Source organism: Rhipicephalus microplus, chromosome 2, assembly GCF_043290135.1.
Source record: "Rhipicephalus microplus isolate Deutch F79 chromosome 2, USDA_Rmic, whole genome shotgun sequence".
Classification (NCBI taxonomy): domain Eukaryota; kingdom Metazoa; phylum Arthropoda; class Arachnida; order Ixodida; family Ixodidae; genus Rhipicephalus; species Rhipicephalus microplus.
In genome coordinates, this window is record NC_134701.1 from 158,267,563 (window position 1) to 158,294,738 (window position 27,176).

A 27,176-nucleotide genomic window follows, 5' to 3' on the forward strand; every position below is an offset into this window, starting at 1 on the left:
CTTCGCTGACGGCGCCTCGCGCCCGATGCGAACGCTCACCTTTTGTTGCCCCGCTGCGTACTCACGGCCGAAGGGCAGTACGGTGTCCTAGTGCGTGGCCTAGCTACGCCGACCCGTCTCCCTTCGAAGCCAACGCGAGCGCCTTTGCCCTCGCTCGAGCAACCGGGCCCCTTTGTCCCGGTGTCTCCGTGGATCACCTTTACCGCGGAGATGTGCTCGTGGCACCCTGTGTAGTACTTTGTGCCCGTGGCGTGGATAAGCCTACTTGCTTTCCCGTCGCGCCTTTTTGCAACGGGCTGTACTGCGTTTGGTGTTGCCACAATAAAGTGTTGCGACTTGAGCAGTATCGTGTTTCCCGCCACGGCGACGGTTAACGCGTGCCCTGCGGCTCGCTAAGACCGGACCCACGCTGGTGGCCGTACTCCTTCGGGATACGTGTACACCACACTGGCGCCCAACGCGGTATCAAAAGCTCTAGCTTTTGATTGCTCTTAGCGAGTCAGTTCGCCTGCGCGATTCGGGCTCGTCGCAACATGGCTGCTTCGCGGGACTTTTGTCCGCTGTCCCTTTTTAGCGGATGCCGCGTTGCACACGGAGGCCATTGCCTCTATTGATGGGAACCCTTCTGCACCCGTCTGTGTCGGCACCCCCTATTGCGGTGACGACACGAGGCGCCTAGCCGCTCCCTTTGGAGATGGCGCGTCGCTTCGGAATGGGCCTCTTGCCCTACCCGAACGTTACGCACAAGCGCCTCCGACGCCCGTCCGTGTCGGCACCCCCTATTGCGGTGACGACACGAGGCGCCTAGCCGCTCCCTTTGGAGATGGCGCGTCGCTTCGGAATGGGCCTCTTGCCCTACCCGAACGTTACGCACAAGCGCCTCCGACGCCCGTCCGTGTCGGCACCCCCTATTGCGGTGACGACACGAGGCGCCTAGCCGCTCCCTTTGGAGATGGCGCGTCGCTTCGGAATGGGCCTCTTGCCCTACCCGAACGTTATGTCTGCTTCGTGGCATGCCGCGTTGCACCAAGAGGCCACCGCCTCTATCGACGGGCGCCCTTCGGCGCTCGCCTGTGTCGTCACCCCTTTTTGTGGTGAATACACTCCTACGTGGTAGCTGACGCGCTATCTCGTGCCCCTTGTTGTCTGCCGAGAACCTGGATTTCGGTGCGACGGCCGCTCGCGGTGCCTTAGCACATGCAAGCGTCGGGGGCGAAACAGCAGCTTCGCCGCCATTCGGCGAGAAGGGTGAGTCCCCATGCGGACAAACCTTAGCTGCTAACCAGGTAAGCGGCGCACCGCGAAGCGGCCGAGCGGGGGAGCTTTCCGAAGGCCACGAGGCCGAGAGTGAACCCGTAACGCCGACTCACGCGGCGGTTGCTGCGGTCCTGAGTGGGCGCGATACCAGACTCCCCCATTTGGGAGAATGGGAATTGCTTTCGGCAGCGAAGAGCTACTGAAGGCTCAGCAGAGGGATCCGTTTCGAGTCTCGGAGGGACGGAGCGCCGTATACGCTGCTTGCTTTGCGGCGGGCGCCGTTAAACCGTCTTGACGAGGCGCGGAGCGCCGTTACGCTGCTTGTTCTGCGGCGGGCGCGATTAGGGGGCTGAAACAGCGTGTGTCGCTGAGTCCCCGGCGGATTCATTTTGCTGGACCATGACGGGCTCCTGCTGAAATATATAGCCACTGACGACGAGTCCATAGACCCGTTTGAGGTGGTTATGCCCAAAAAGTCTGAGAGCCGCACTGTTGCGATCCTCTCACGACGAACCCATGGCCGGTCACCTGAGTGGCTCGAAAGTTTTTGCAAACTGAGCAATGTTGTGACCTGGCCCGGCACGAAGCGTGGCTTTTATCGCTATTCCGTGCCTGCCACGTCTGACAAACGGTTGAGCCAAGGGTTGGAAAGCCGCCCGGTCTTATGAACCGATTGTCAGTGAGCGTCCGTGGCGCGTACTAGCTGAAAGATCCCCTTTGGGAAAACTCAGCCGTGCCCACATCGCAGACCTGAAGCCCTTTGTCATGGTCTGACGAGCTTGCGCCAGTGCCCTGCGGCACTTCGCGCAAGCAACGGGCACACCCGGAGCGGCGGACCGCATTCGGACCCCGCACCGGTATAATCTGAGGAAGCGGTCACCTTTGTGATTTCGCGCCGGACGGCGGACTTCTCCGCAACCGAAGGCCCTCAGTTTACTGTCTAGCCTCAGTATAGGTTAGCTTCTTTACGGCCTTTTCTCGTAAAGAAGTTGACCCCGCCCTGTCTGCTGCCAGTGTTTCTTTTTTTTTTTGAAGTGTTCATGTGTATTTTATGTTTTTGTCTAATATTAAGTGTTATTTGTGTTTTATGTTGTTGCCAGATGTTAAGTGTCGTTCTTGCGCTGTTTAGTTTTTGTCGTGTTCGTTTCGTCTACCGCGAAGGGAGCTGTGCGTGACCTTGAGTGTCGGTGCTTGCCGGGAGGGAGAGAGACGAAGGGCTTTGCGCCTACGCTCGCGCAGCTGTCGGCGGTGTGTGTGCGTGTGTAAGTGCGTGACGCTTCAGTGCGAGCCCGCGAAGAGTGCGTGATGGCTTCCCCCCATCGATGCGGACGCTGGAGGTGCTGGGGGGTCATTGACCCATTGACATCAGACTGTCTGGCTGTGCTCTGCTCTCGGCCGCCGTCGAAGAAGCCCTGCTGCCGTTCCCACCATGGCTCCTGCGCGTGGCCAGCTGAAAGCAGCTATATGCTGCTGGCCAACGCCAGGGCGCCTCGCAGCCAATTCGGGTTCGGCCTCCCTGACCACTGGAGAGGCCCGGCTTCCCGCAACGTCCAGCTCCGTCATCGAGCCAGAAATGCGGGGCGGCCCCGAACAACCGAAGCGGCTTTCGTCGGACTCGCGGCTTATCAAGAGCAGCAACGAGCCATCAGTGAGCCCCCTTCCGGTACCTCTGACCTCGCACTCGGGCATCGCACCCAGCGGACACTGTCACGCCTTTCCGCACCTCCGCGCAGTGGACGCTATCCCCCTTCAGCACCACGAACACTACTGCCACGTTTCTGTGCTCCCTTCCGCAGTTATTTGTATAGTGCCATGTGGTTACTTCGTTATTTATGGTTTGTTTCTCATCTGTGATCTTTTTTTAGCAGCAGTAACAGGGCTGGACTGAGGTTAGCTGTCGCTCATAGCAGTGTCATTTTAACTGCATGGGTGACGTCCGGCTGCCTTTTGCGGACCGGTAAAGGGCAAATTTAGGAGAGGGGGATGTGGGAATTGAGGCTAGCCCGCTGCCTTTGCGCGGGCTTTGCCGCCTTTTCTGCCGTTCTCATGTCCCGACATGTCTGCCCTCCTTCGCTGTCTGCCGTGGTGGGAGAGCGGAGTGACGTTTAACTCCCTCACCCGGTAGCGGATGTTGACGGTGGCGCCGCGCGCGGGGACTCCCAAGAGAGGTTTTCGCGCGCTGCGTCGGGGGCGGTCAGATACTCTCCGGGACAGCAAACGGTGAGCCACGCTATCTTTTCGTCCGTCGACTCCCGTCAGTCGGGGGCTCGTCGGACTTCGCTGACGGCGCCTCGCGCCCAAGGCGAACGCTCACCCGCTGTTTGCCCCGCTGCGTACGCACGGCCGAAGGGCGGTACGGTGTCCTAGTGCGTGGCCTCGCTACGCCGACCCGTCTCCCTTCGAAGCCAACGCGAGCGCCTTTGCCCTCGCTCGAGCAACCGGGCCTTTGCTCCGGTGTCTCCGTGGATCGGCTTTACCGCGGAGACGTGCTCGTGGCACCCCTGTGTAGTACTTTGTGCCCGTGGCGTGGATAAGCCTACTTGCTTTCCCGCCGCGCCTATTTGCAACGGGCTGTACTGCGTTTGGTGTTGCCACAATAAAGTGTTGCGACTTGAGCAGTATCGTGTTTCCCGCCACGGCGACGGTTGACGCGTGCCCTGCGGCTCGCTAAGACCGGACCCACGCTGGTGGCCGTACTCCTTCGGGATACGTGTACACCACAATGGTCAGGTGGCAGTGACGGCAAGCGCCACACGTGAGACTGAAGGCCTTTTTGCATGTCCTTGCGATCTGGTTGCGAGTACCGCAGCGAAAACAGCAGTTGTTATTCCGTAGCCTTACTCACTTTTCATCCGCTGACAGATTCGTAGTGCACGACATAATGCTGTGCTCTTGGCTGTTGCAAAGTGGTCAGACTTGATTGATCGATGCAGTGAAACCAGTAATAGCTGAACCTGATTGAATGAATTCCGTGCCGTCTGGGCTTTCTGTCGCCATGCTATCTTCACCTTCGTAGAAGCGGTGACGTGGCTGCTGGTGACCTGCCTTCCGCACTTCTACTTGGATGCGAAGAAATGTCAACAGGTTCTTCGCTCGGCGCAGGCTGTGTTCGGAAGTCGCCGTCCTATTATTGACGCAGTAATCCTCTTTCATCCTCTGTTGGTACATGATAGCAAGATCGTCCGGCAAGCAGCGCATCATGATCCGATTCAGAATACCAATGCATTGATCCGGAGACACGCCGAGGCCTTCTGACGGGCTCACTCAGAACAGCACATTGTCGTGAAGTATGCGAAGTTTAGCAACTTCTTACAACCTCTTCACAGGAGTCAATGCCAAAAGATTATCCATGTGCTCATTGATGAGGAGATCTCGCCGTCCGTACCGATCCGTGAGCGTTTTAATAGAGATGTCATAATTCTGTTCGGCTGACCGGATTCCTTTGATCGACCGTTTAGCGCTGCCAGTTAAGTACGTAAGCAAATAATTGAATTTTCGCGTGCGTGGTAGGTCGAGGTTTTGGTGGATCGTGGCGTCGTAAAGATCCCAAAAGGCCTTTCAGTCGCGCAGGTTGCCGTCGAAGATAGGTATCTATAACCTGGGCAGTACAACCGATCTGTGACGTGTCCGGCACATCGACGAATCTCGGGAGGTCTGTGTTACTCGATCCTGATCCGAAACTTGCAGCATGCGTCGTCGTAGCTTGCTGACAACCTTGCAACCAGTACTTCACGCGCGCGATGGCGTAGCTGATCTTGTCGCTATATTCCTGCGCCGTTCCGATTTCGCAGTCAACATCATCTTCAACTGTTAGCGGAAGAATTGCGTCGTTCAGTATTGACAATATAAGCTCCTTGTCCTTGAGGTAGTCAAGATGTACTTGAACTTCCGAGAGGTCATGATCCCTTTGCTGCAGAAGATCCGTCAGCTGGGTTAGGGCTCGCATGACGCCAGCCCTGAGTGCACCTCACTTCCTCCGCAGCTCTTCCGAGTTCGCCATGTCCGTGACGTGAAGGCGTTTCTCGAGGGGCAGTCCGGGGTTTCGTGGCACCAAATGTTACGAAACGACTGGCTCCCAAACCGTAAGAGGAAACGTGACTTTGTTCGGTGGTCATGGCGAACTATCTGTTTTGCCGTCCCTCGCCAGCTCTGTGTCCTCGGCTTTCGCTTCTTCCCTTCCGGTGTCACGTGTTCGAGTTGATCCGTCCGGGCTCATTTTTTACAACAAACGACGGAAAATGGCAGTTGTAGAAGGAACGAACAGACCTGAGGCTGTGGGCTTGCTCTCATGTGTTTCGACAGGGCTGCAGAACAGACAATGATAAGCAGTGGGAGGCTGTAGTGTTTAGCTCGAATTCTGAAGAGTATATCTGAGCAGTCAAGCAAGTCGGCAACGCCACCATGGCCCAAAAGCTACTGGCTGCCACTTAGGAGTGGACTCCGTCCCTAAAGAACTGGATCAAATAAGGTTATTCATCTATCTGTGTGTTTTTACGTCCTTTATTCTAACGTTACCCAACACAAAGTTCAAATATGAAGCCTGCATCTCTTAAAACAGGTGAAAGGTAAATCAAAGGCTACAACGTATACGAAATGCACTTCGATAAACTCCAGCTTGTGATTAACAAGAGGCTCGCACGTTTCAATTTTGCTGAGTAGCCTCCTGCCCGGAGTTTTTGGGTGGTGAGTTTCGCTAGCGTATGTATCGGGTATTTCCTTTAGTAGACCATGGAATTTTTATAACAATCCTGTGAAAACAAGGCTCGGGTCGTGTTCGCACACGAATTCCACCTAAATTTAAAAAGTTCTATGCCCTGGCTAGAACGACAAAGCTGCGAGTAGTTACCAATATTTGTCAATCAGCTTCTAAATCTTCGATTTGAAAGAAGTTATTTGCATTAAAAAGTAGATGTGAATGACAATACTTATGGCATAGAGATAGAGAAAACATTCATTGTATAAAGGCTTGTGATTGGTGGAGAGAGGATTCCTTATATCAGAAACTTTTCCACCTGGACTACCTGCCAGACTCGAACAGCAATTATGGCACACCCTCAGTTTACAATAGGGAAGTTTTCATGTTATTCGAGATATTTATCGCCAAATTATCACAGCAATATCGCAACAAATCACGTTTTGTATACATGGAAAAAGACCCCTCTGTTACGTGTATACTGAACTACCGTTAACCAACAAAGTGACAGCACCCTGAGGGAATTGGATTTAAATATCTGTAGTGTTAAGAAAACATGATGTGCAGGTAACATTCACTCATACAAGCAGAGACGTGTGTACAAGTGCATAGTTCCGTCGGAGACTAGCTTGCAATAAACTCCTGACTACGCCCCGACAATTGATAATGTAACTTGGCTGTTCCAAAGCGATTTACCTCACTTGTCACACTCTGAAAGTGCGCGCCTTGGTAATTTTTCCTAACCAGACGTACGCGCTGCCGCGCGTTAGCACATAGCGCCGGCACTCTACCTATGGGGAGGGAGAAGGTGCACGGCTACTCGAAGCTGCGCGCCTTCTCTTAGGTAGAGGGCCCGGCACCGCGTCAGAAAGGCACGCGCTGGCGTGCTGCAGCGCCTACGTGTGGTCAGGCGTTTTACACTTTAGGGGACCAACGTGTTCTGTGACGCCTCTCTTGCAGGTATGGTTAGTCCTCCTCGCCACAATTCCGGTGGTGTCCGCGGCTCTCGCGTTCGTCGAGAAGCGAAGACCTCGCACTGGCGGCCGCTTCGTGTGGGAAATGTATGAGAATGCGTGGGACATCTTGCGTTCTTTTACCTACGAAGGTGTGTATGCACGTACCTTAGAATTCGGAAATTGGGGAGCTTTCTTGGCCCTCAAGGGTTATAATGCTTCATGTCTGAAGGCATATCTTCACGCATACGCACCCGGTCCCCGCGTGGTTGTTAAAGGGCCCGTAAACCACCCAGAGGTTGAAATTAAGTTGTTGTGGAGAAATTGAGCACGAGTGCTCGCCGAACACGGAGCCGTGAGAATTCGTTTGAAACGGTGCAGTAATAGCGACGTTAGACGCGTTTGATTATCAAAACCGTGAGGACCACACCTTTCACTCTCTCCTGCGCTTCCCTCCACTAGTAACCTCTCCCACGCCGCTTCACCCTCTCACCGAGCGCCCCTCCCAACCTCGCGTGGCATACGTCATCGTTAACGCGCTGCTTGAAACACCATCTACTTCCGGTTCCCGTGACTCCATCACATGCATGCTTGTTGAGGAACCGTGGCTGCTGTAGTCGTACTGTTATGAAACCTGCGCTGCGCACATGCCTTCGAAAGATTGCCAACGCGGTGGACCCGTCACGTGTTTTACGCGCGCAGGCAACACAAGGAACAACAACCAGCAGAGCGGACAGCTGCTTGCAGACTGGAAAGCTTCGGGAGGCGGGGTCCATCAACACAGCCCAGTGATATAAACAGATATAGAAAAAAAACACGTCCGATTGACCTACATCCCATATCTCTCACGTCGTGCGTGGGCAAAGTGGCTGAGCACGTCATCCTCAACAAGGTTGGACGTTACCTCGAAGATAACGACTGCATCCCGCATCACATGATTGGCTTCCGACCAGGCTTTCCTCTCAAGAGGCCATGTTACTCCTAAAGCATCAAATTCTAGACGGCGCAAACACTCGGGACACTCATGCAATATTTGGTCTCGATTCAGAAAAGGCCTTCGATACAATAACGCACTCGTCAATCTTGAAAGCGATCACAGCCCTCGGCCTAGGTCATCGATTTTACTACTTTATCCGCTCTTTTCTCACTCGACGCAGAGCCGTCCTCCACGTAGGAGATCTAGTGTCGAAAGAAGTGGAGCTCAGACAGCGGGGCACTCCTCAGGGATCCGTCCTTTCGCCCACGCTCTTCAACCTCGTGATGATCGGGCTTTCCGAACGACTTTCGAAAATCGGCGGGCTAAATCACACTATCTATGCGGATGATGTAACGATATGGTGCTCCGCAGGGTCGCATGGCTTCATTGAGTCCGCCTTGAAAGAGGCTGTCGACACCGCCGAGTCTTACCTTGACCATACCGGTCTCAGGTGCTCACCTGCGAAGTGAAAGCTGTTGATATATTTGCCCAAACGCCGGGGTGCCAATCCCAAAGGGTGGAAACCACCGGCGGAACGCAATACCACCCTCCACACCAGAGATGGTCGTACTGTACCTAGGTTAGACACCATCAAGGTCCTCGGCATGATGATAGAGTACCGCGGAACCAACACCCAAGCAGTACACAAGCTCAGGACTAAGACTGAGAATGCCATACGAATCGCACGTAGAGTAGCCAACAGGCACCATGGCCTCAAAGAAGACAACCTGCTGCGTCTAGTACATGCGTTTGTTTTGTGACATTTTACCCATGTTGCCGCTATACACAAATGGCTACGTGCTGAGCGCGATCAACCCAATGCGCTTATTCGCAAGGTGGTCAAACGAGCCCTTGGCCTCCCTATCACCAATCCAACGTACAAACACCTCGAGCTTGGCGTACTTAAAACGCTAGAAGAGATCACCGAAGCTCAGGAACCGACTCATCACCACCAAGGCGGGCCGCCATATTCTGCGCGAGCTCGGCTTCTTCTCCTCGAGGGCCAGGGACCCCCCTAGTTGACTCTAATTCCCCGTCGAATCCGTGACCTTATCACGATCACTCCCATTCCACGAAATGTACACCCCGAACACTACAGAGGCAGGCCCCTTGCGCGGGCGACCGCCATTCTCAAGCGCATAGACATGGAAGCGGACAACGTCTCGTTCGAGGACGCCGCTGCCTATCGCAACAACCAAGCCTTCGCCCCGGTCGCAGTATCATCCGCGCAGCAGACTCTTAACTCTGCCACAATCCTCACCCGAAACCCCGAAGTAGCGGAGCAAGTTGCTATAGCTATTGCTATGCTCGACAGCAAACGGTAATTCATCTATAGCGACTCCAGGCCGGCCATCAAAGCCTTCGAACGCGGAGTCATCTCCGACCAGGCGTTACGTATCCTGCGCAAAGCGGACCGGAGTGTCCTGAAGCACCACACTGTCATCTGGTTCCCCGCCCATCTCGGCCAGGTCCCGGGTGCCCTATCCAACCTCAACGAGATCGCCCATGATGCAGCGCGCGCACTTACCGACCGCACTGCCACAGGGCAACCCCTTCTTGCTGGGTTAGATACCAATCGGGATGCACCAATCACGTACAACGAAATTACAAAGCACTTTTATCTTGGACGCCGCATTTTTCCACCCCCACATCCGAAACTTAACCGACCGCAGGCATTAACCCTACGCCTATTACAGACACACACGTACCCAAACCTTGCCACGCTTCACGTTTATTATCCCGATGCATACCCCAGCGACACATGCCCATCACGTGCACACACAGCGACACTCGCACACATGCTCAGGGAGTGTAGAACAACTCCTCCCAATTCTACCTCAAGCAAGTGGGAGAGGTCCCTCAGGAGCTCACTTCTCGCCGACCAGCAATGGGCCGTCCAGCAGGCCAACGAAGCCGCCGCCAGGTACTCCGTGTTGGTCCCTACGTGGGAGACGCCCGCTACGCGCTAAGCGCGTCCTGCAAGACTGAAATAAAGTTTTTTTTTCATTCCATTCCATTCCGATTGTCTTATTCGAGTGAACAATAGAGCGTGTGGCTTCTACGCGTGAGACTGTAGTTTATAAGATGTACTATATAGTTAATGTACCTTAAAGGGGACACTCAAACGCTTTTTTCCAAGTAACCATGTAACGAATTCACTGGAAAAGGTTATCGCTTCACGAATTCAACGCCGCAAAAATTTTAAGAATCCGTCCAGTCTGAGTGGAGTCAAAAAGGTTTCTCGCATGCTGCAATTGCAATTTCTCTTCTGTCGTCCCAACGAGTGCGCTGGAATCTAAGCAGGGAGGGATGGCAGGGCGACAGAAAAACGTCACACGCGCCTCGTGGCCTTGAGCACTTTTTCTTCTTTTTTTTTTTGAATGCGCCGCTTTTATGGTGTGATCGCGCTCACACGCGTGGACAAGTCGCAGCATCCCGCGGCGATCTCTGTAACGAGCGATCGCGCCATGGTTAAATCAGCCAATGGCTGGTAGAGGGTTAATACGTGTGATTTTTGGGATTATTTTGCCATTTGTCGAGAGAAGATAAAGCACTTTTTAGCTGACTTTGGTAATTTATTGTGAATTCCAGGCCGCGTGTTGTGGTATATTATTTGGCTCGAGTGATGTAACGAGCCTCTACTACCGAAAGGCAGCGTGTTTTCTGACCATGCAGAAAACGTGTTGCAGGGCCCCTTTAAATGAGTCAACCTGAAAGAAGCTTGGTTACAACACAGGACACACGGCAAAGACGACAAGCCACTGTGGTCGTCTCCTCTACTCGATCTGGTGGCTGACCGTTCTCGTGCTGACCAATGGTTTTGCGGGACAACTCAAAGCCAGCATGGCCATCAAGACAGAGCCACCGCGGTTTCGTTCTGCCGACGAAGTAGTGTACCGACCAGCCATAAGACCTATGGTGTGGAGACACACCGTGTACGAAACTTACATACGGGTGAGTTCATCTAACCTCCCGTACCACCTGTATCACCGCTTCAGTTATACGAAAGCTTCTCTTAAACGTATACTGTCAGTACTATAAAATGGCATTCTCTGAATGCTATAATGCTATTTTAACTTTAAGCGATGCCATTCAAGAATCTCCAGTGATTGCGTATTATTTCAATAATTTAGATTCCAATGACCTCCCCACCCTTCAAAAATTATAATACAACCTGCTGCGAGCCGAGTCCATCTAATAGCACATGGACTTGTTTGCAAGCTTCCAGCGGTTGCGTATATGTTGGCTTCTTGGGTATGTGATGATTGACCGTGTAATAATGTTGCCTTTCTTCTTATATGTACAACATTGTCTTGGTTCAGCACTTTATCAGCCTTTCTTTTTTTTTCGTAAACTTCATACGCCTAACATTGTGCGTGCCTTTAGGTTCTCGGGAAAAATGGGTAACCCCGAAGGCAACGAGAAAACTCGCCTTAACACTTGAGATTACGGCTAGATTCTAATACAAGGCATAGGCGTGAAGGGACGGCAGAAAATACGTGGAGAGATGAGATTATAAAGCTCGTATAGGCGTAACGTGGCAGCAGAAAGTACAGGACGGTGTCGGTAAGCAGGACATGGGATAGACCTCTGCCCTGCAGTGGGCGTAGTCAGGTTCATGATGAAAATGGTGACTCAAGTTAGCAAAATTTGGATAACAGTCAAGCTGCAAAAAAAGGGGGGGGGGGTGGGGGGGGTCTCTGATCGTTCATTTATTCCAAGGTTCGGATGCTGTTATCGAGGAAGAAAATATATCTCCGTGGAAGATGCCAAAAAATAAGCGTCATTTTTTGTTGTCGTTAGTGTGTACGTTGGCTTGACATGCATCGTAGTAAAGAAGAATGGCGATTTGGGCGATTCGTGCTCGCGCTGCAGCCCTTATTACTATGCATCGTAGTGCAGGCAATAAGATTTTCGCTATGTGTACACGGTTTGTCAGAAGAAGGTGTACTTTGAAGTAAGTATTTGCGATGACTAGACACATCTCTAAGCGCACATTGTATTTTTAAAGCCAACGTGAAAAGCGTAGAAAAGTACTTGGACTTGTTTAGAGTAGATTAATCAAGCTGTATGGACTGTAATCACCATTGTCTACATTCGTTCATTAGTGCCCACCTGGCGTAGGTGCATGACGTGCCTCTATTTCCCTGGCAACACGTACGCGCCTTTAGGTGACAACTTGCTTTGCCCTTGTTGCTGGCTCGCAGACATCCGAGAGACCATCACTGCGAGACCTGACCCGCCAGGTACATAGACACGATGGTTTCGTGCCCATCGCCGACATGTACTCCCCAACAGCCATGGAACAACTGTACAGCGGCCGTGCGGTCATCGTGAGCGACCATTATGTCACCATGCACATGTTGGCCAAGCAGTGCCGATTGAGCGGAGGCAAGCTGTACGTGGCGCCGGAGGTACTCTTCTCTCGCTTCTTCACGGTGGCTCACTCGAAGCGCTTACCTCCCGGACTGGAGCGCAGGATCCACGCTAAGTACGTATTCGCTCTCGTTCTGTAGGTATTCATGAGCGTAATTGGGCATCTCTCTCTTTATCTGCTCCTTGGTTTCGCAGGATAACGCACGTGTTACCACTAGACGAAAGCGACGCCCGAATGAATCAGAACATCATCGAATGTATTGGAATTTTCTAATCTGATCGCATACACATCCAAAATGAATAGACATATTCTACTCTAAAACCAACATGCATGATCATTATTATGCACCAGTAGTGTAACTTGATGACCTGCGCGCGCGCGCGCGCGTGTGTGTGTGTGTGTGTGTGTGTGTGTGCGTGTGTGTGTGTGTGTGTGTGTGTGTTTTGTAGGCCAATACCCCGATACTATTATGAGGCCCGCCGTTGCGGTGGACTCCGAAATAGTTTTTCGGCACGCCGGGTTTTTTATAGCACACCTGCATCCAAGCACGCCAGTGTTCTCCAGTTTACGATGATGCATTCGTAAAAGCCCACACATTCCTCCCGCAGTTCTTAGTTCGACGGCCATGCTCCGCAGTGTCGCTGTATTGTTCATATTGGTTTCCTGTCACAAGCTCGTCCTATAGTTTACCCGCAGAATTCGTTCTCGTCACAAACACAGGATATTTAGTGGAGGCACGAAATATCCACAGCGGCATTGGCGTTTCCATACAAGCTCGCTCTTGGTTCGCATACTGTGACGCCGTATTATCTTAATCGGTAGCAGCGAAATGCATAACCTTCAGAGTTGAGGTGGGTTTTCCAAAGCTCTTTTTATACAACGAGGCCAAAATGTGAAATGTTTAAGACATGATACTTACAACAAAGTTAATTGAATCTCAACATCTGCCTTATAATTATCCTTTTATATGATGCAGCAATGACTGTGTAGTTATACAAAAATATTTTACCAGCCTAAAAAAATTTCCTTTTTTATCAGCTTATTTCCTAGGTAAGAATCCTTCCCACTGCTTAATTTCTTCAGTATTTGATTTTGTTTGTTTTTGTTTTCGCTTTTTGTTTAGGCTGCTTCTGTTTCTACAATGCGCTCATTGATGTTTCATTCCTTATCAATGATCTATATAATTTCTTCTGATCATTCGTGACCCATTTCGTTCTCCCCGTCTCCAAACCCCGATTCCATCGCCTACGTCCTGTCTGCTGTGGGTTTTCTTATCAAACAATACTAACAGCCCTCACTCTCTGTGCCAGCAGAATTACATCCATCATGGAGTCCGGCCTGAACCTCAAGTGGGAGGGCGACGGCATGCAGGAGTGGTTCCACTGCCAGGCCATGCAGCAGGCGGGCAGCTCGCAGGCCGGCGAGCTGTCGTTCAAGGTGCTCCGTTACGACGACATGGCGGCCATCTTCTCCCTCTGGGCGATCATGGCGGCCCTCTCGCTCACCGTCTTTCTGCTCGAGCTGTGCTTGCGCAAGACTTCGGCACAGCGCCACCGCAGGCTGCCCCGCATGAACGCCAGGCGGATCGCGCGCCTCACGAGACAAGACGCGGCGAGGATCGCTGCGCCTCCCGAAAGCAAGAAAGAAGAAAATTTAGCCGGACGCACGCGAGCACGTCGTGTTTCCGATCGTGTGATTTATGAGGGCGCTCCAGTCAGGAGTTCTGAAAGAGAAACGCAATAATAAATATAGATTTTCAAGTAATGGTAGGCTAGAATTACCGAATTCAGAAACAGGCGTACTAGTTCGCAGAGAGCACTCAATGTAACTCGTTGTAGTTCTGTTTAGCACAAAATAAAGAACAATGTACCGGATGCACCACGCATAAAAACCAGTTAGCTTGGAGAAGTCAAGTGCGTTAGTAAAACTCACAACAACCGGGCCCTGCCCACCCAGATGCCAGTGATTTACTGCTGAAATAAGTGATACAATAAAAGCACGTACTAAGTGAACTGCTATCTTGAAATTTTCTAATGATAGCTCTTGTGACCTAGGGGTTGGCATGCGTCTCATTCACAGTGGTATTTTTTCGCTCACTAACTCAGCAAGATTCAATGCGCAAGTAGTCTTATTCAGTACATTGCACAGAAAAAAAAAGCAATAGAGTGATGCCATATCAAAGTCAAGTTTTCATTACGCGAATGTAGAATGAATTAGGAAAGGAAATACACAGAAAAAGGATAGTTTGGAAACGAATGGAAACGCGCATCCCGCTATTTGGAGTATTTTATTTGTCGTAGGGCATACTAGCCCCAATAGAAAGATTAATAATAATAAAGTAATTTATTTAGCGAACGAAAGTGATGCGCAATTAAAACACTTGAGTATATTTTCAATAGTATTATGATTATGTCTCGATCGTTACAATATTTTTGTTTTCTTTTCAATTTTTAAGAATTGGCTTGCTGACAGAAATATAATTACACTAATCAGACATGGTTTTTGCGATGAGCCACCTTGAGCACGTGATGGCAGTAGTACAGATTGACAAGAGCCGAAAACCGCGCATGACGCTTGAACTAAGGCATTTTTTTGGTGGAAAGCATGGTCGCTGGTTCGATTCCCAGCATCGACGTCCGCACTGCGGCTACGTTGGAAGGCTATTTCACTGACGTACATTGGGTGGTCATAATTAATTCGGTGCATCCATTATACAGCCTCTCTGAAAGGCAGCACATGCCGTAGTATATCACATTTTGTACTATTTTTTTCGATTTACTTCTTTTTTTATGACTTTGCTATTTTTATATATAGCCTTTTATTTACTATGCTCTAGTGCTTTGATTTTTTATTCTTTTATTTTTTCTTCTTTTCCTATAGCCCACTTAGGTCACAAACATTCGCTGCACACATTTGCAGAACCTCTCAAAATTAAAAAACAAATAATATACAAAACTCCAAATCTTAGCTTTAATGAAGACGATATTGTTGTTGTAAAAGTGCATATACAACACTAGACGCCATAAGCCAAACCCCCCTCAATTTATGTCATCATTTACAAGTTAGCCGCTGTTGATCATGTGCAACCAACCACGTTAGCTGCTCTCATACGACCAAGCGAGTAAAAATTTATCACACATGTGAAAAGCCCACTATATGCTAGTCGCGTCTCGCAATAAAGTTTTACCCAACCAACTAAGCAACCCATTGCCGAATGGGCCTAAAAGAATTTTAGGCAGAGAACATTTTCTTATAAGCGGACATGTACTCTCTCTCTCTATCTCTATCTCTCTGTTTTTCACTTGCTTTGTCCTAAAGGCAGCAAGAAAATAGCAACTTTGTGATACGAAAAGGCCCAAGATATTTCTTAAGAATTAATGACATATCGAACGACATTTCACCGGGTATATTTCTTTTCTGCACGTATACATTTCTTCATGCGGGCTCCATAATCCTCAATCATTCACCCGTTCATATAATGTTCCGCTTTCTAGAGCATCGTGTGAGGGGGAGGAGGGAGGTGTTACTGTAAATACAGGTCTAATAAAGTTACGCAAGACATAATAAAATTTAATACTTAGGGAACGTAACGTAAATAAATATTAAAGACTGAACAACAATATTCGAGGGACACGAACGAGGACAGAAACGTGCGTGTGTAACTACACTTATGTGCAAAACAAAATTATGTAGAAATACACCTTATACAATAATATATTAGTAAACAAACGTTGTTCAACTTCATACAGCGAAAACTAGTTTCAATGGAACATAAAGATAGCATGAATCTATATCACACAGCACTTATTGTACGAAAACTCTAATAAGAAAATAAGAAAGTTAGCTTGTTTCTAAAAACTATTTAACCACGTATATTACCAATCAAACCAGGAACACCAAAATTGGACATCACGTAGAAAATACGTCTTGTTATTAGAACGGCTTGTGAAGTGACGTGGTCTTACATGAAGCATTGCAGTGTGAAGGTGACTGTGTATAAGTGTTTAAGCTGACAGCCTTAGATGCCTTCATCAAAACCGAAGACTAGCTGTCGTCGTCGCACCATAGATGCACAAAATTATCACTTTGCGATGTCGCCGTGCAACGGAAATTTTTGTGACGCCACTACGATGTCACATAAGATGACGTCACAGTGACGCTGCTGCGATGTCACAGAATACTAACTCATAGTAAGGTCAACATAACGTCACATAATATGACGTCACATTGACGCCACTGCAATGTCACAGAAGATAAAGTCATAGCGAGGTTACTGTTACGTGACGTAGGATGACGTCCTAGGGATTACGTCATTACGTGACATCGTTGCTTGGTCGTAATTGGGCTGGCCGATCACGGATTCCATGCAGAACCAGCTGTGGGGCAGAAATTTCGCAGCGCCTGCGACACGGGTGGAAGGCCGAAGACACATTCGACGCAGAGAGCTTTCGGAGGGAACCGAAAGAAGGCCAACATATAATAAACTGAACGGACAAGAAGCAGATGGATGTCGACTTTCGTACAGCTTCAAACTTCGAGAGATTTGGTAACCAGTGCGTATTTAGGAGAACACAAGAAGAATGCGTCTTGTAGCTGAGGGTACACGAGGTTTCGGTAGGATAGCTTGAGAGTAGGTCCAGGCGTCCTCGGAAGATTATGACCGAGATAGCTCAGGTTTTCAGTCTTACCCTTCACATTTGTACAGTCGTGTGCTGCGATGCAAAAACGTCCGCCATGGTTCGAGTTAAAACAGCAACAGGTAATTATACTCATTACTCAAAGTACGGAGTTGTATGCATCATATAAGCCATCATTTTCAGTGTGAACAATATTAGTTTAATCATTCGGGGAGCACTTTGTGATGTATCCGATATATCCGACCTTGTCATCCGGAATACTTAAACAGGCGGATACTGATTCCACGATGAACTCGATTACGGAAGAACAAATAAAAAAATGTGATTGCCATTTCACTATCCACTTCGCAGCACCTGCAGTGAGGACCGGTTTGAAAAATAACCGTATTTAACCTTTATGTCTGCCGCTCTCGAGGTCCTCGACTGATATTGAACAAGTAAAGGGCCTGAAAACCTCAGAGGTAATTCGATTAATATATTTTTACCATTTGTGTTTTGTTACATTTTACATCATGTGCAATCGAGATAGTTCAGCACTCTTCTGCCCGGCACTGAAATTGAACAATTAGCAGCGGCTGAAACTTTGGTAAAAGGCGATGGCTCCCCTCCTTGCTTCACATGATGGCACACACGCTATAGAATAATGGCGGTCGCCGATGGTAGGGAGGGCTTGTAGTCACTGACTTATAAAAGGCAGTGGCATAGCCAGAGGGCGTCAACACAAAGCTTGTGCCCCCCTCAAAAAAGAAAATGACTGCCTAGGCCCCTGCCTTTACAGCTCCATAATCTTTTACGGCTCACTTTTGATTGTTAGATTAGAAAAACAGCGCAGAGAAGACGAGGACCCGGAAACACAGCGCACATACGAGCGCTGAGTTTCTGGGCCCTCATTTTTTTTGCGCGGTTTTTTCCACCTAACAATGTACCCACTCGCTCACATCAAAGTCCTGCTTGAGACCACTTTTCACATATGTATAGGCATAACCTACTCTCTACTTCTAGTTGTAGCTGTAAACCCCGAATTGTTTGGGGACCGTGTCACGGCCTCTTTGTGGAATGGGTGCAGATGTGGTTTCGATGCAACAGCAACCCATCCGCAGACTCACGCCTCATGAATTCAGTACATTGGTGTATTCATCTATGAAGAAGAGACTGGTGACTACATATCCACAAAAAAGTGTGAAAATAAAAGTGAGGCAAACGGCAGAAGTAATGGAACGGGACATTTTAGTGTTACAGAGCCTAAAATTTTGTTCTGTACTGCAGAAAGCAAGAATGGTACCACGCAGCGCTGGCACTCACGACTGCATTTATGCACTTGGAGGCGCACGTTTGATCGGTGGTAAACGAGGGGGAGGAGGGGTCGGAAGTCAGTAAAAGATCTGTGGGAATAATTGTAGCCTGTCCACGGAGGGATGTCGTTAAACATATGTAAATTTCGTTCTCCGGACAACTCACGTCTAAGTGATTTACGCTACGAAAAAGGAAACATTGACAGAGTAAAAAAGAGTTGTGGCAGCTGTGGGATTCAAACCCACGCCCCCGAAGAGACTGGTGCCTTAAACCAGCGCCTTGGACCGCTCGGCCACGCTACCGATGGCGGAGATGCTGCCGCACTTTTAATTATTGCATCGATCTTCCCGTTTTGAATACATGCTTTACTTTTTCCCTCGCCTTGTTTCAGGCCTTGAGAAGCAACGTACATACTTCGCAGCTCTCCGCACGCAGCCGTTGAATAACAAAAAACATATTTCAACAAGCCTACTAAAGCGTGTTTAGTCCGGCCGCGGTGGTCGCATAGGGGGGATTTAGTTGCATAGGTAATGGCGTGACATGAGAATAAAACAAAAGAAAGAAAGAAACAATTCGCTCCACAACAATAACCCTACGAATAATCGCTTCCTCTCCCCTGATCCCCCTCAATTTTTTTTTCTCGCTGCAGCACTTTCGGCTTCATGTCTCTCCTTTGTTGTTAATCCTTTTTTGTTATGATTATTTTTCACCTCTCTGAATTGTGTACATAGGAAATACAACGACGCAGATGAAATAAGCCGGGAACCAACTGACAACTGCCACCTGAAGGGGCAATGCACTTCTTGGCGCTTTCATCAAGGGTAGACATGGTTACGAAGAAAGAAGAGGGATAAAAAGAGGAACGAAAAAAGAAATAACACAGACATGAGCACAACTATAGCCACGGCAACGCTGCTCCATACATAGGCGCCGAGTCACATACGGGAAAGCGGTGATTGGAAATGTGCGCAATGTCTTTCCTTTCTTTATCCTTATTTTTCTTTCGAGGAGGTTGAACAATATTACGAAAAATAGTTCTGTCGTAAAGTCTGTGCTGTTTTTAAACAACCTAGTAAATTCAAAACACCTAAAACAGGCACACTGAAATCGGGAACATCACCATAAGTTGAATGCGCCATGCAATGACACTTATACATGACCACGAAAGCCCCTGTCACATGTCGCAACCTGTCCGAATAAATATGGTGTATATATGTGACGCCAATATCTTAAAATTACCTCATACAAACTAGCTTAGCAACATGGCTTTTTTGCAGATATATCTATATTGGCGTTATATCTTGCTTTTATTAAACTTTATATCGCATTCACTCCACCGATGTTTACATATTTATGCAGTTCAGGCTTTTATAAACTTTCCTCGAATTGTGTATTCCTGTTTCCGCTACCTTGCTTATTGATAGTGTTTTTTGTTGTATATTTTCCTCAGAAACGCACTGCAAGCCCCTTGAGTGCATTTCAAGAACAATAGCTTAAATATACTATAAAACCAAAATTTTCTATAATCATAATTATGGAAGCATCTGAACGCATTGGCCCTGTTTGCATTGTTACTCAAAAAAGTTTTTTTATTGCTGTTACGGTGAATATTATATGCATTGCCATGAAAAAAAAAGTACTTTGCCAGCGGTGGGATTCGAACCCACGCCCCCGAAGAGACTGATGCCTTAAAGCAGCGCCTTAGACCGCTCGGCCACGCTACCGACAGTTCTCGCAAGAAATAACGCTTTGTTATCAGTATGAATGCCCAAACGTCTTTTCCTTTCGAGCTAATGTTTTGTTGCTTTGGGTATTTTTTTTTCATTGTTATAGATAAATAAAATTCAGACAATGAATTTATATATTTCTGTAAACACTTTTTATAAGTCGCTATCACAAAGATTATTAAGTCATCGGGGCCCTAATACGATGGATAGATAGATAGATAGATTTGATTGATTGATTGATTGATTGATTGATTGATTGATCGATTGATTGATTGATTGATTGATATGTTGGGTTTACCGTCCCAAAACGACCATATGATAAAGAGAGACGCCGTAATGGAGGGCTCCGGAAATTTCGACCACCTAGGGTTCTTTAACGTGCACCCAAATCTGAGCACCCGGGCCTACAACATTTCCGTCTCCATCGGAAATGCAGCCGCCGCACCCAGGATTCAATCCCGCGACCTGCGGATCAGCAGCCGAGTATACCTTAGCCATTAGACCACCGCGGTGGGGCAGATAGATAGATAGATAGATAGATAGATAGATAGATAGATAGATAGATAGATAGATAGATAGATAGATAGATAGATAGACAGATAGACAGATAGATAGATAGATAGATAGATAGATAGATAGATAGATAGATAGATAGATAGATAGATAGATAGATAGATAGATAGATAGATAGATAGATTATAAACCTTTAATGATACTCGAGTATTTGACACTCGTAATCGGAGTTTGTTGGCAGGAGCCCCTCTTCCGCAAATTGTCCTAAAAGCAAGGACCTATATTAATGTTGTACTTTCTTATTATATTATTGTTATTATTATTTTATATTATTATTATTATTATTATTATTATTATTATTATTATTATTATTATTATTATTATTATTATTATTATTATTATTATTATTATTATTATTATTATTATTCATCAGGTGGCTCATTCCTCATCAATATATTTGTTTGTTGACAACGTGCTCCTCACAGCGGCAAAGGGTCGCTTTTCATTTTAATTCTTTGTTTCGGTGTGTCGATGAGAGCAAACGACTGAAAAGTTGCAATGGCATTATACTTATGGTAGCGGCCGTGAAAAAAAGACGCCAGTTTAGATAATATCCACGGTGTCCTGCGCACTACTGAAAACGCGGTGAAAGCAAAAATTTTAGATATTACCTGAAGTTGAAAATAAAATGAGATAACAGTAAAAAATCTTTGGCAGCGGTGGGATTCGAACCCACGCCCCCGAAGAGACTGGTGCCTTAAACCAGCGCCTTAGACCGCTCGGCCACGCTACCGACAACTTTGCCGTGCTAATCACGTAATCGGGTTCTATCTGCATGTAGTCGATAGGCGACCTACTTTATTTCCAGCTGTGAGCCATGCTCCCTCTTCGGCTGCCGCCTGGATTTAACGAGGTTGAATAGCGTTTCGGCTGAGGGCGGCGTTAAACAATGCACAACGTGTATTATCTTGTTAAACAGAACTCGTGCACATTATGCCTAAGGAAAGGTAGCCACCTCGCAAAGGACAGCGGATATGTCTGTGCGAACGATGAAACGACATATATAACAACAAGGTGTCTGTTTTTCCGCGAACAGTTTTCTAACGAAAGTCCTAAACTCTATAAACTCCTATAAACTATAAGCCATCAAAATTAGACAAAAACCATTGCTAATCACTGGTCGATTAAAAGTAAATAAATAAATAAATGTCAAAATAAGTAAATAACCTGCGCACTGCAATTATGGCTTTGCATTTACTGGTAATCAAGCTTACCGCTATGGATGTGGCCATTTCCTCGAGTTCTGCTTTCCCTTTTGTTGCTTACTCTGCTCTCAATATATTTTTGTTCCCTTCAACGTACTGCTTTATCGAAACTTTTTAGTCATTCAGCCTTTTGCTTTAGCAAGTAAAGCTGCTCTGACATGCTTTCACCGCCAAAAGCAACGCTGACCACCAGAAGGTTCTATCCCTTCATTCGGCGTTCGCATACAATGGAGTGCTGACAGAGAAAATTGGTGCCGTATAAATACATTGGATGGGCCGTAAAGGCTCAGCAATAGATAAATCAATGGCACGCCTGATAAATGAAAGCCACTCCACCACCACGACAAGTGCGATCACATCGACACAGTTGGTACTTAACTGGAACCATCTCTATCGCCAATGGCTCGGACCATGCTCCAGCTAATCAAGTGTTTTATGCCTCTAAAACATAAGTAGTGGGCATCAACCTCTGAACAATGCTTCCGTTTTGGCGGAACGTTTTCCAAGGTCATTTCATACTTAGTTTACACTGAACACACGGTCTCTCCGCATTCGAAAGCGTAACTAGGCATTTTCTTTCTTTCATTTGAAGTAACTTGTGAGATAGGCGGCTAACGGGCCCGGGTTAAAACATAGGGTATGCTCACCAACCTCGCAATCGCTTGAAATGGTGAAAAGTGGCACGGCTCAAGGAAGGACACAAAAATACAATGAAAAGATTACATCAACTCTTGATGTTATGTAACATTCAACAGAACATCTGTGTAGTGGTCTTGATGATGATCATTATTGGCATGCTCTTCAAAACGACATCCGAAACGGAATGGCTGTTACCTAAAATCACGATTACTTCATTTGTTTTCTGAGTACCTTTTTTTCTTCGTAGAATCAATTGTCTTTCTAACACACTGCTATATACGACATAGTGGCCTTTGTTATACTTATTTCATGCCTGCTAATATGCGTTGTATAGTGCGCGCAATCAGGCGGCAACCAGACCAAGCGTATACGCTTTCATGAACGAGTCAAGGCCATGCCACCCCGCATGACGCGTGCCACTTATCGGGCATGCTGCTGCAGACAACTAGTTCTCAGCAGCTAGGTATCTCGTACCGTTGACCTCTGAGAGATTAAAAAAAAAAACGCATGCTCAGAGCCAAGGTCTTTTGTTATGCCCAACGTAATACAAATCTCGAATGCTCTCGAGAAACAGCCAATAGCTTCAGCCAGTGATCCTGAATGCGTCTTGCTGTGTCCTGAGCCCTGTAAACTTCTACCGGCCATTGCGTAAATAGGCTGCCGTGGGAAGTGGCTCATCATAATTGTGGAGAAATGTCAGAGTGTCAATTTCTAACTGTCTTTTCACTGTGCTTCTCAAGTCCAATAGAGTAACAGCTTAAACTGAAGAACAGCGCATGCTTGCCTTCATACCTCAAACGCTGAGGTGAAGCTTGCTTGCCTCAGCTGTTAAATTCTGCGCAAGATATAGTTACGCGTATAGTTAAGTAATTGCTGCGTTTAATTTTGTGATGAAAGTAAATCAGGCCCAAGTTGTCATGCTGGAGCTGATTATCAAGGCATACTTGTCACTGGGGCTATCTGCGTTGAATGTTAGATCTTTGAGAAGTATGTCAAAAAAAAAAAAAATTCCAGGACAGCAGTGTTTTCTTTTTCTTGCTTGCAGAAATTTCGAGTCACCTTCTGTGTACAAGCTGTGTACAAGCCCCTCCCCCTCGGTTATCATTGATCGTCAATCAACCCAATCACTGCTAACAAAGCGCAGAAGACAGTAAAATGTTTACTAATTATTGCCACAGCAAACAATTTTCATGCCCGACAGACAAGAAAGAAAATCATGCAATTTGAGTGCGTCGCCTTTCTTGCTCGCATATTCGACACAAGATATCAAGGTGACGCGAATGGTGATATAGATTAGTGTGGACCTTGTCACATAAACACCCACATTCATTTTACAGGATGGTGACGGCATATATAGCCTCTAGCATGCATACTCATCTATGTAGGTTGGTGAGACTCGAGCGAGAGCAAACCGCAGTCCTCCACGTTTTCGGAATCGTTGTCGGAATCGCGTTATCGGAAGGAGCCAAGAGACGTTTTCGAACGATGATGATAACGTGAAGCACGTGTAAGCATGACAGACAGACACGCCGCACTCGCCTATACTTGAGGGACAATATTGTGCACAAACTACTTCTCTGTTTAAGGCCGGCATGGCATATATACGAGACTGTTTATAAGTCTCTGCCACCCGAACGTGCACCTGCAAGCTTTTTGCGTTGTACAAAGTCACTCGCGCTTTTATCTTGGGAGAGAAGACCCATGCCACGTTCTTTGTGGAACGAAGTTGGTATTCGCACGTTTCTTTTTTTTTTCAGTAAACCTAAAGCTGCGAGCGAGAAAGTGTCATGATTGTCCTTTCTCTGAGTCATCTGTACTTGTTTGAGGGCCTTTTTACAACAATAATAATACACATTAGTCAGCCCAAACGTCCACTTTATGGTTGATAAGTTAAAGCGCTGAGGTAACAGACTCTCCAGATTCCTACGTTGGTTCTCAGACAAAACGATGAACGCTCACTGGCGCAGTGTGCATTCATTCTTCACACCGTGGCACACTATGATTGTTTACACTCGCAGCTGCAGCGACAGCTGTGGAGATATTCGCGCCAGCCACACTGACCTACATATGCGACGAATGTCATGTGAGGGCGACAGTTTCTTTGTCCATGGAAAATCGCTCTTAACCCAGGCAGGGGCTACTTGTCTGTGAGTGTTTCTGTAGGTGCTGGAAGTATGTACTTGAGCCTGTTTTCGCTACCGAAGAAGCAGTGACGCACTAAAGTACAAGAGTAATAAGCGAAAGAACACTATAAAAGAAAGACCGTTACATCGGTATTATTAATAAATCTATTGACGTGGTGAAGAATCGTGTTGAGTTCGGCCAGGGCCAGCTGTTAATAATGTAGTAATTAAACTAAAATATAAAAATAGCCGTTACACTGTATTATTTCATAACCATTTCGATGGTGAGCTTACCAGAGATCATCTTTATTTTTAAGAAATACATCTTCTTTCCATTGAGATTTATAGTAAACTGCTCCCGTTTAAAACGCTGGCTTCTGTTAGCTGTGACTTCAACTACACAACAGAGAATAACAAAACACTCATTTAATACAGAAAAATTATAGCAGCGGTGGAAGCCACGCCTCTGAAGAGACTAATGCCTAAAACAAGCGCCTGAGACCACTCTGCCACGCTACCGGCACACTGAAATACACTGCTGCCTTTGCTGTGCATCGACAGCTACACAACAAAAACAAACGCCGTATTTTCTTATTAGATACTCGTTGCAAAAGTTGTCTTGCGATTCCGTAAATTCAGCCAAAAAACACTTCACCAATACCAATTTCTGGAAGCCTAAAGAACAGCTCAAGCTGATCCACAGAGTTTGCCAGATGATAACGGCAACGCAGTGAAGGTGGAGCCCCCTGGATTGCGGGCGTCACTTTCACAGAGAAATTTGTTTGCAAAAATAAAGTTTTTCGTGCTTTCATTTCCGTAGACCTATACAATAAAAATCAAGAGTCACTTCGCTTAAAAGGTGATTCCAGTTGGCGTAGCGTCGTAACTAGTAGCACGAAACTGTAAGAAGAAGAAAAAAAAATAGAGAAGGGCGAAAATGGAGAGTGGTGGACCTTCTTTAGGTGTGTGTGAACAGCGAAGTCTAAAAATGAATTGCATATTGTTATGCCAGCGAGTCCTCGTCCAACGTCCGTGCCTCGGAAAAAGGCAATCTGGGTCAAGGCCAGCCCGCAGTCCGCCTGGCGCGATCAACTCGACGGAGTGAACACGCGCGGCGCCTCCCTGGCCCACGTGCATTGAGTCAGCTGCGCGCGTGACAGCGAGCCGGCGTCCGCGTGTCTGGTGGTCTGACGCATGGCGCGGCGACCCCCATTGGCGGAATCTGCCCTGACGACCAGCGGCGCTTCTGATTGGACATTTTGGTTGGACCCGGTGTAAATAAAAGAAGCCCTGCGGCGCGTCGCGATCGGAGGTCCTAGGAGAGGAGTCCCCGTGTCGGAGAGCCGACATGTGTGTGAGTCAGCGGTCTTAGGCGAAAGGCTGATCTATGTGTTAGAGAGGAGAGCTCGGCTCTTCGAGTCTCTGTCGGCCCCAGTGCCAAAATTGTAACGCCTCTGTATATATGCTGTACATAAACCTTGTTTAACTCACCGTCGTCTGTTCCGCTCGTCTTATCAGCTCTGCGCAGAAGCAGTCGCGAGCTGAGAAACATACGCTACCAAACGGCTGGTGACCTTCCCGGCGGAGTTGAAAGCAGTGGCGCCTTCGGGGCCGTGTTGGCGTCGCCGTCTTTCGCAACAGTGGTTGGCAGCTGCGGGATCGGCCGGCGTCAGCGACATCGATGCGGTGAGTGCCTGATGTTTTCCCCTCAGTTCACCAGACTACTCTAGCTCAGGTTGTAGTAGTTTAGAGAAGGGCTGTGTGAATCATTAGAGTGAGCTTTGATCGTTTCAAGCAAAGTCGAAGTGCTTTGAAACCAAAGTTAATGCGGAGGGGGTAAACACGGGAGAGTGAAAAATTGCTTGCGCGTCTTGCTAGTTGACTTATAGTGGGTACGGCAAGTAAATTGTTAACAGGGGCAAACAGCAAGAGGCTAGTGTGAACGATGGAGAACCTTAAAGTGAAGGAACTCATCGAAATTTGTGAGGAACTCGGCATTACTTTGGGCCGCGCGAAACGAAAGCAAGCGATCCTGGATATCATGAAGGATGAGGGAGTGTCGGCTGAGGAAGTCGATGAGGCCTGGGTGGATATTAAAGCACGCCGAGAGGAGGCTGAAAGGCGAGAAGTAGAACGTCGCGAGCGCGAGGAGGCCGAGAGACAGGAGCGCCTTGAGATGAAACGACTAGAATTGGCAATCCTACAGTGTTCGCAGGCGCCTAGCGTAGCTTCCCCGACGATTCAGGTCAGCGGTTTTAGAATTCGGGACCAACTGCCACCGTTCGTAGTAGGCGAGGACATGGCGAAGTACCTCGTCAAGTTTGAACACGTCTGTGAGCGAAACGCTTTGGAGCGGCCTCTTTGGGCGCGGAACCTGCTAGCTCTTCTTCCCGGCGAAGTGTCCGACGCGATAACTTGCTTGTCGAGGGAAGCGTTTGAGAGCTATGACGAGGTTAAGGAAGTGCTTTTGAGACGTTATAAGTTGTCACCCGAGGCTTTCAGGCAAAGGTTCCGGTATGCTAAAAAGGGGAATGAGTCACACGTTGACTTCGCGTTTCGTCTTAAAGCCGATTTGATTGAATGGCTCAAGGGCGAAGGTGTTTATGACGACCGCGATAAAGTGGTGGAATGCGTTGCATTGGAGCAATTCTACCGCTGCATCGAGGAGGATGTCAAACTTTGGCTGCAGGACAAACTTGGTGAAGTACAGCTAAACAAGGCA

General features: G+C 47.9%; 1 protein-coding gene, 1 long non-coding RNA gene and 2 other non-coding genes across 5 annotated transcripts; 1 reads left to right on the plus strand and 3 right to left on the minus strand.

Annotated features, from left to right (window-relative positions):
• The first annotated feature begins 6,898 nt into the window (after positions 1-6,898).
• Positions 6,899-14,269, plus strand: LOC119182110 (uncharacterized). Its single transcript, XM_075886957.1, has 4 exons — positions 6,899-7,055; positions 10,617-10,834; positions 12,088-12,371; positions 13,571-14,269. The coding sequence occupies exons 1-4, from the start codon at positions 7,010-7,012 to the stop codon at positions 13,998-14,000; spliced, it is 978 nt and encodes a 325-aa protein (XP_075743072.1). The 5' UTR covers positions 6,899-7,009; the 3' UTR covers positions 14,001-14,269.
• On the minus strand, positions 9,586-23,966 carry LOC142796422 (uncharacterized). Of its 2 annotated transcripts, XR_012893830.1 has the most exons (3): positions 23,705-23,966; positions 13,556-13,980; positions 9,586-9,864 (listed from the first exon to the last, which is right to left on the minus strand). It is a non-coding gene; the product is annotated as an uncharacterized LOC142796422 (long non-coding RNA). The 2 variants fall into 2 exon arrangements; XR_012893829.1 differs by lacking the exon at positions 9,586-9,864 and having other exon boundaries at positions 13,104-13,980.
• TRNAL-AAG (transfer RNA leucine (anticodon AAG)) lies at positions 18,408-18,489 on the minus strand. The gene has a single exon. It is a non-coding gene; the product is annotated as a tRNA-Leu (tRNA).
• TRNAL-AAG (transfer RNA leucine (anticodon AAG)) lies at positions 21,139-21,220 on the minus strand. Its single transcript has one exon. It is a non-coding gene; the product is annotated as a tRNA-Leu (tRNA).
• Positions 23,967-27,176: the final 3,210 nt, after the last annotated feature.

Coding starts and splice junctions, on each gene's coding strand:
- LOC119182110 (XM_075886957.1), top strand. CDS start 7,010: ATGTATGAGAATGCGTGGGACATCTTGCGTTCTTTTACCTACGAAG. Junction 7,056..10,616: donor GCGTTCTTTTACCTACGAAG/GTGTGTATGCAC, acceptor GTTACAACACAG/GACACACGGCAAAGACGACA. Junction 12,372..13,570: donor GAGCGCAGGATCCACGCTAA/GTACGTATTCGC, acceptor CTGTGCCAGCAG/AATTACATCCATCATGGAGT.